This window comes from Chiloscyllium punctatum, chromosome 48 (genome assembly GCF_047496795.1).
Source record: "Chiloscyllium punctatum isolate Juve2018m chromosome 48, sChiPun1.3, whole genome shotgun sequence".
Lineage (NCBI taxonomy): Eukaryota > Metazoa > Chordata > Chondrichthyes > Orectolobiformes > Hemiscylliidae > Chiloscyllium > Chiloscyllium punctatum.
In genome coordinates this window covers 30,628,464-30,637,624 of record NC_092786.1, presented here as the reverse complement: position 1 = coordinate 30,637,624, position 9,161 = coordinate 30,628,464, and the positions used below count along the sequence as shown (strand labels likewise).

Sequence of the window (9,161 nt, the reverse complement as noted above, 5' to 3'; positions counted from 1 at the left end):
AGGATCCAGCAGACACCCTCCTGAATCAATGAGCAACGTTTGATGATTGTATTCATGGGGCCTTCACCATGAGACCTTGTGGAGCTGAATTCAGTCAGGTGACAGCACAGCAGCTCACAGCCGCTCCTATTGGTCCAAATGAAATAGGCCCTCCTGGTAATAACTCGATACGTTCAGTCATTGGTGGAAATTGTAGAGATTGGGGCTGGTTGATTGGTTCAATGTTGCTGCTTCTGGTCACATTGGTGTCAGGTGAGAGCAGCTTGTGTGTATAAAAGGAGCTGGTTGGGGGTGTGTGGGGATGGTTGAGTTGTTTGTGATCATGGGTGATTTTGTAGTGAGGGGTTTGTTCTCTTTGTTGGTGTTAGTTGGTGCTGTTTATTGCTCTGAAACATGGCAACAGTTTCTGAGCCAGAGGTTTCCATGGACAATAGTGAGAGCCAGCCCTGTTCCTGAGAGAGTGCCTCCTCATGGGGATTCCAGTTTCCGAATGTCTGATGTTGGGAGTGTGTCCCCACTGCAGACTGTGATGGTGCAGTGTGGAGAGCACAACCTGCTGGTCAGGGCCCAGCTGGATTTATTTGGAACCAGGCACCTGATTAAAGCTGCTGACCTGATCCTGGGGACAGCAGGTTGTCAGCCAACCAGGGTCTTCCCTGAGAACCAGACTGTGCTCTTTGACTATGGGCTGCATGAGTGTGGCAGCAGATTGCAGGTAATGGGGGTTGTCTACACTTGCTGGAAGTTTGGGCTGTAGATGATTCCTGACTAGAACCCTAAATGTGATGTTAATATGTAGGAACTGTCTCTCCTACATTCTCAAATCATCAGACTAAGTTCCTCACCTGGATTGGACTGTGTGCCTGAACTGTTCTCCATCTCTAGCCTTGTGCTCCCATTCTTGGTTTAGAAGCTTCTGATCACAGGGGTTGCTCTGTTAGAATGTTTTCAGTATGAATTAAGTATCATGTGTTGACTTGTGGGTGGTGTTTTGATGCTGAGTGTTCTCCTGACTTGGTTTAGTGATCCACTATAGTGTGGATTTCTATTATACCTACTTTCTCCATAGTGAGGTCACAGGAGCACAACTCTTAGCAGCATAACTTGTGTTTAGTTGGATGGAAAGTAGCTCCATCACCATCAGGCACATTGTCTTGACTCCCTCCCACTGGGGGTGTTGGTCTATGAATAAATTAACTGCTCATGTACTTGTGCTCCACGTTTGGCCTGTTGGTAAAACTAGTTTGATTTTATTATGGCTAATTAGTTTCTGTTCTTTCCCATCTCCTAAATACTGTTTTATTGCCTAACCTTCTGATTAATCTCCCAATTCTGCTCATAATACGAAGGTTTCATCATTACACAAGGAGATGATGGCCAAAAGATCCCTGCAGCCTCTTCCCTGTGATAACAATCACCACGTCCCTGTTCCCTCAATACTATGTCTAATTTAGTCTGGGAACCTAACACACAACCTCCTTTCGACCAAGTTTTGGTTTGGAATTCCGATCCTGATCTTTGGAATGATGCCTTACATTGTTGAATTGATCCTAAATGACTAACCCCTGACCTGTGAACTATTGCCCTTGAATACTGGTCTCTCCAGCTCAGGGTGTGGGAAAGCAGATTCCTGGCCCTGAGACTGTTGGTCTCCCTAAAGAATTGTCACAATGGGACGGTGTCATTGTAAACACTGTGTAGATCCTTATCATTTCAGATCAGCCTCTCCATTCCTTAATCTGGTGTCTTTCAGATGACTGAAGATTTCCTGGTCTACACCACCCACCTGACCCACGTCCCAAACTATCCTGGATCTGTCATTGTGAGAACCAACGGTGCTGTTGTTCCCATTGAATGTCGTTATTTGAGGTGAGAATCATTACTCGATTGTCAGTATGATCCCCTGCTGCTGTTGTCTAACACTGTCCTAAAATGGCTGCCCTGTCTCCTTTCCCCAGGAAGGGCAATGTGAGCAGCGATCTCATCAGGCCCACCTGGATCCCATTCAGCTCCACCAGGTCTGGAGAAGGGCATCTGTCATTCTCCCTGCGTCTAATGAATGGTATGTGATGGGTGGCTGGGGAGGGATCTCGTGGTGACTCTCTGTTGTACCCATTGGCTCCAACCCTTGTCTTGCTGTACTTCAGGTGACTGGCTGACAGAGCGCACTTCCACTGTCTACTCCCTGGGAGATCTCATTCACATTGAGGCATCGGTTTCACTGGCCAACCATGTGCCCCTGAAGCTGTACATTGATCGCTGTGTAGCTACACTGAGCCCAGACAAGGACTCCACCCCGAGATACAGCATCATTGACTACAATGGGTAAGGAGCTCTCTGCTTTCTCCAGCTGCTCCCATCTCAGTGGCTTCACTCCATTCACTTCATGGCCCTTTGTCCATCTGCAGTTGCCTCCTGGACAGCAAAGCTGAGGACTCCTTTTCAACCTTTCCGTCGCCCAGAGACGGGCGGGAGCCGGACAAGCTCCGGTTTGACCTGGATGCCTTCCGTTTCTATGGAGATGAGCGATCCTTGGTAAGAGGAAGCTGCTGATGTACTCTTGCACAATGGGGAGGGAGTCACTAAACACTGACTTGTTCTGACTGTGTCCCTCAGATGTTCATCACCTGTCACCTGAGAGTTGCTGCAGTGGATCAGGGAGATTCCAGGAATAAAGCTTGTACTTTCCAGAAGCTGCAGAATATGTAAGTTCCCTCTCCCTGCCCCTCAGGGATGTTGTTGGGGGAGGTGATGCATCATGTGGTTGATGGGCTGTTCCTCTTGTTTAGTTGGACCCCATTGGAGGAGTCAGACAGTGACATTTGTGCCTGTTGCCATGTGGGGAATTGTGGGAGCACAAGGGAGATCGTGATCCCTTTCAGAGGAAGGAGAGACCTTGGCCCTGAAGCTGGTAGGACATTGCCCTCTAGATGCTGGGATCTCCCCTCACCCCCATCTTGTTCCCCTCCCTTGACTGTGATGTTTGATCTTGTAGAGAGTGAAGCTGGATTGGAGGGGGAGGCCTCACTTGGCCCCCTGATCATTCTGGATACTGAGCTGACCGACGTGGCAACTCAGCCCCTGACTGAGGGTGACAGAAGGATGCAGGAGAAGTATCCCAGGGGTGAGTTGGCTGCCTGCTAGTTTCCCTTTCTGTCCCTGTTTTCCCTCAGTAACCATTGGTTTCTCCTTGTTTTGTAGGTGTGGAGTCAGAGCTGGTTGTGATGGTGGTCCTGACTGTGGCAGCTGTCTGTCTGATCTCTGCTTCATTGCTGGCCTTGTTCCTGTACAGGAGACACAAGCAAACACCCATCAACTGGTGATTGGGAGAGTCAATAAAGCAGTGATTCATGGTGTCTTCTGTCTAGACCTGGCTTGTTTCCGCATCCTTTCTTAGTTTAAACTATCCCTGGGTTAAGCTTCTCCAATCTATGAAGTGAGCTTCCTGAATAACTGGGTTATGGAAGATCTTGTTTGCTCCTTCCAGGGAGTACAGGGAATGATGACCACCTTGGAAAGGGGCTTTCCATTCTGATTAAATCACTGTTAGCAGAATATGCTAGAGGAATGGCTCTGTGGCAGTGTCTGAGGGAGAAACAGTTGGTGTTTCTAGTCAGTTGAGTCTCTGGACAAGTGTCCAGCTGGATTCCTAATGTTACCATCTCCTTGGGCAACTTCTCTACGTGGAGTTCTCCCTGTCTGTGTGGGTTTCCTCCCACAATCCAAATAGGTGGCTATTCTAAATTGACCATAGTTTTTTGCGATGTGGAGGTTAGATGGGTTGTCAGTGGTCAATGTAGGGTAAAGGTCTGGGTGGCTGACCTTTCAGAGGGTCAGTGTGGCCTTGTTGGGACTGAATGGCCTGTTTCCACACGGCAGGGATTCAATGTGAATTAAACTCAGGATTCTTTGACACTAATGGCTATCACTGAGCCATCTGTCTTTGACTCAGGCTTCTGTCTACAGGTGGGTGGAACAAGTGGCATAATGGGTGTGTTACTGAGACAGGAATTCAGTGAGTCGGGTTAATCATCTGAGGCTGGGGGCTAAAATGTTATTGTCGTTGCTGGTAAAACATGAAAATCTATCTTCTGTTTGAAAATATCTACTCCTGGTAATTGTGACTGTGAAACTAATCTTTTCTAAGATCCCATGTCATTCATAATTCCCATTAGGGAAGGAAATCTACCATCTTGATCTGGTCCGGCCTAAATGTGACTCCACACCCACAGCAATGTCACTGATTCTGAAATAGCTGAGCACACCCATCAAATCAAGGGCAATTAGGGACAGGCAACAACTCACAGCCGAGACACAGAAACCACAGGATGTTAATAGTGAGGGATTTAGCAATGGGACTGTCATGGTGTGATAGTGAGATTTTCCCTTGTTGCAGACAGTCATTGCCCTGACAGTTGTGTGTTCTGAATGTGAATGTTGTTCAGGTCTTGCTGCATTTGAACAGGGACTGTTTCTGTATCTGTGACGTTGTCAATGGGGCTGAACACTGGGCAATCATGAGCAAACATCCCCACTTCTGACATTCTGGTGGAGGGAAGGTCTTTGGAGCAGTTGACATAGTTGTGTCTAAGAGAGTACCTTGTGGAACTCTAGCAGAGATGTCCTGGGAATGTGGTGATTGAACATTGGCAACTAAAACCATCTGTCGTTGTGCTGGACATGACTCCAACCAGCAAAGAGGTTTTTCTAATCCCATTGAGTCCAATTTTCCTTGGGATTCTTTGAACAATTTACCAATCAAATTGTGCCTTGGTCTTAAAGCAGTCACCCTCACTTCCCCTCTAAGTTCGGCTCTTTCAGTCATACTTGGACCAAGCTGTACTGAGATCAGGAGCTGAGTAACCCCGACAGAACACAGACTGAGCAGCAGTGACCAGGTTAGTGTGGAGGATATGTGCCTTGATAAGTTTGCTTGTGATTGAGTGGATTGGTGGGGGAGTAATTGGCAAGGCTGGATTTGTCCCACGTTTTCACAACAGGACACTACTGGGCAATTTTCTCCATTTCCAGGTAGATGCTGGATTTGTAGCTGTACTGGAACAGAATAGATAGGGACACGACACGTTCAGGATCACAGCTCTTTCACCTTATTCCCACAGTGTTAGTCAGAGTGCATTAGCTTCACAGTATCCAATGTCTGCAGCTGTTTCTCGATGTCACCTGGAGTCAATAGTACTGACGGAAGACAGGCATCGGTGATGCTGGCGACTACAATGGATTGTCCCTTTGCAGCTTTCTGGCTGCAGGTTGTTGCAAATGCTTCAGCCTTTTCTTTTTCTCGTTACCCTCAAACCTTAACCTGGCGCCCGCTAGTCCCTGATTTCCCAACCCTGGGAAAACAACGGAGTACATTCACCTCATCCATGCCTCTCATGATCTTATACATTTCCATAAGGGCCCCATTCCCCCAAGACCCTGAGTTCTGGCAGTATCCTTGTCAATTTCTTCTGCATTCTATCCCGTTTAATAGCACCCTTCCTGCAACAAGGTGACCAAAATTGAATACAATACTCCACATACAGTCTCAGCAACATAACTTCCCAACATCTCTACTTAATTCCCTGACTGATGAAGGACAGTGTGTCAAAAGCCGCCTTCACTGCCCTGTTTACCTGTAACTCCACGTTCAGAGAACCATCCACCTTAACTCCAAGGTCCCTCTGTTCCACTACGCTCCTTAAGGCCCAACCATTCATCATGAAACTCCGACCTTGATGTGAAGTCCCAAACTGTAACACCTCATACTGATCTACATCGAACTCCATTTGCAATTTCTCGGTGCTCGTGCCCAGTTGGGAGATAGTGAGGACTGCGGATGCTGGAGACCAGAGTTGGAAAGTGTGATGCTGTAAAAACACAGTCGGGTCAGGCAGCATCAGAGGAACAAGAGAGATAACATTTCAAATACAAGCTCTTCATCAGGAACGAGGGGGATCCCCCAAGGGGGCTGAGAGATAAATGGGACGTGGATGAGGCTGGGAGGAGAGGAAATAAGGAAACTGGTGAAATCGACATGGTCCAATCTCATGGGATCATGGTAACCTCCTTCACTGTCCACTACACCTCCAAGTTTGGTGTCATGTGCAAACTTACTAACAATACCTTGTATGTCCACATCCAAATCATTTAAACAAATGACAAAAAGCAGTGGACCCAGCACCGATCCCTATGGCACACCACTGGTCACAGGACTCCACTCTGAAAAGCAATCCTTCACCACTACCCTGTGTCGTCTACCTTCCAGCAAGTTCTGTATCCTGTATTCCATGAGATCTAATCTTGCTAACCAGGCCCCCAGGAGGAACCTTGTTGAACGCCTTAATGAAGTTCATATAGATCACGTCCACTGCTCTGCCCTCATCAATCCTCTTTGTTACTTCTTCAAAAAACCCAATCAAGTTCATGAGACATGATTTCACATGCACAAAGCCATGTTGACTATCCCTAATCAGTCTTTGGCTTACCAAATTCATGTCAATTCTCACACTCTGAATTCTCTCCAACAACGTACCCACCACCGATGTCAGGCTCACCAGTCTATAGTTCCCTGGCTTTTCCTTACCACCTTTCTTAAACAGTAGCAACGCATTCGCCAAACCTCAGTCTTCCAGCACCTCACCTGTGACTGTCGATGATACAAAATATCTCTGCAAGGGCCCAGCAATTACTTCCGGAGCTTCCCACAGAGTTCTCGGGTACACCTGATCAGATCCGATGGATGTTTCCACCTTTATGTTGAATCATAGAATCCCTGCAGTGTGGAAACCAGCCATTTGGCCTCAAAAAGTCCACACTGACCCGCTGAACGGTAACCCACCCAGACCCATTCCCCTACCCTGTTACTCTACATTCCCTTGAATGATGAACCGAACCTACACATCCTAGAACACTGTGGGTAAATTCCCATTGCCAGTCCACTGAACCTGCACATCTTTGAACAGTGGGAGGAGACCGGAAAACCCAGAGTAATCCCACACAGACACGGGGAGAATGTGCAAAGTCCACACAAAGAGTTACCTGAGACTGGAATCGAACCCATGTCCCTGTCGCTGTGAGGCAGCAGTGCTAACCACTGTTCCAACATGCCAGTACATCTTCCCTTTCAAAATGAAATTTCAGTTCCCTCAAAACCCCACACCTGCATCTACCTATCGCCATCCCAGCTAACTTGCCCCCACCCCTAACCTCCTGTTTATCTCTCAGCCCCCTTTCCCAATCCACAATCCTGATGAACAGCTCCTACTGGAAAAGTGGCCTCTCATACTCCTCGGATGCTGCATGACCTGTTGTGCTTTTCCACTGCCACACGTTCCGAACTCTGGTCTCCAGCATCTGCACTCCTCACTTTCTTCCACAACACCATCCTCATGAAACTCCACCAGAGCAAGGTCAGTGTGGGACTCGATACATGAGCCTCCTCAGCTCATTGTCACTGAACAGAAAGCGGTCTCGACACTTTTAAACTAATTGTACAGCTACACTGTCTACATCGAACACTTTCAATTCAGGGGCATCACTGAGTTAGAAATAGAGTAAAAGATTCTATTCTCTGCAACTGAAACCAAAACTTCCCCTCTTAAAAACTGGAAGGAAAGCTGTCCCCGTCAAAGGCTCCCAGGACACAGACAGCACGTGGTGAAATACAGAGTAAAAGTCCCTCTACTCTGTGAATTAAAAATAAACAGAAAGTTGAACTCTCCCTGCATTGTCCCGATCAAACACTCCCCAGACAGGGACATAACATGTTTAGGTACAGAATAAAGCTTCTTCCACGTTGCCTGCATCAAACACTTCCATGGGTCTCACTGTCAGTGTCCTCAGGTGAGGGTGGGCCTCGGTTTGTGTTGCCGAGTGAAGGGTGTGAGCCGGACAAGCTTCGGTTTGATCTGGACGCCTTGCGTTTCTATGGCGATGAGCGATCCTTGGTAAGAGGAAACTGCTGATGTGCTCCTCCACAATGGGGAGGGAGTCACTAAACACTGACTTTTGTGACTCTGTCCCTGACTGTCCCTCAGATGTTCATCACCTGTCACCTGAGAGTTGTTGCAGTGGAACAGGGAGATTCCAGGAAGAAAGCTTGTGGTTCTGTTTGCAAAGCTGGGAATTTGTGTTGCAAACGTTTCGTCCCCTGTCTAGGTGACATCCTCAGTGCTAGGGAGCCTCCTGTGATCTTCCTCCAGCATTTGTAGTGGTTTGAATCTGCCGCTTCCAGTTGTCAGTTCCAGCTGTCAGCTGCAGTGGTCGGTATATTGGGTCCAGGTCAACCTGTGCTCATCCACAGATTCAATCAACAAACACATTGACCTGGACCCAATATACCGACCACTGCAGCGGACAGCTGGAACTGACAACTGGAAGCGGCAGATTCAAACCACTACAAATGCTGGAGGAAGATCACAGAAGCGCTTCACAGGAGGCTCCCTAGCACTGTGGATGTCACCTAAACAGGGGACGAAATGTCTGCAACACAAATTCCCAGCTTGGCAAACAGAACCACAACGAGTACCCGAGCTACAAATCTTCTCAGACTTTGAAAGCTTGTACTTTCCAGAAGCTGCAGAATATGTAAGTTCCCTCTCCCTGTCCCTCAGGGATGTTGTTGTTGGGAGAGATGATGCACCATGTGGTTGATGGGCTGTTTCTGTTTAGCTGGACCCAATTGGAAGACATTTGTGCCTGTGGGGAATTGTGGGAGCACAAGGGAGATCCTGTCTCCCTCCAGAGGAAGGAGAGGCCTTGGCTCTGAAGCTGGTAGGATGTTGACCCTCCAGATGTTGGGGCTCTCTCGTCACTCCCACTCCCCCTCCCTGACTGGGATGTTGATCTTGTAGAGTGTGAAGCTGGATTGAAGTGGGAAGGAGAGGCCTCACTTGGCCCCCTGATCATTCTGGATACTGAGCTGACCAACCTGGCAACTCAGCCCCTGACTGAGGGTGACGGAAGGATGCAGGAGAGGTCTCCAAGCGGTGAGTTGGGTGCCTGCTAGTTTCCCTTTCTGTCCCTGTTTTTCCTCAGTAACCATTGGTTTCTCCTTGTTTTGTAGGTGTGGAGTCAGAGCTGGTTGTGATGGTGGTCCTGACTGTGACAGCTGTCTGTCTGATCTCTGCTTCATTGCTGGCCTTGTTCCTGTACAGGAGACA

At 48.1% G+C, this 9,161-nt stretch overlaps 1 protein-coding gene across 1 annotated transcript; it reads left to right on the top strand.

Moving 5' to 3' along the window:
- The first annotated feature begins 490 nt into the window (after positions 1-490).
- Positions 491-3,144, top strand: LOC140468806 (zona pellucida sperm-binding protein 3-like). Its single transcript, XM_072564828.1, has 7 exons — positions 491-715; positions 1,754-1,869; positions 1,959-2,062; positions 2,148-2,325; positions 2,409-2,535; positions 2,617-2,705; positions 2,790-3,144. Exons 1-7 carry the CDS (start codon positions 491-493, stop codon positions 3,142-3,144), a joined length of 1,194 nt encoding a protein of 397 aa, XP_072420929.1.
- The last annotated feature ends 6,017 nt before the right edge of the window (positions 3,145-9,161 follow it).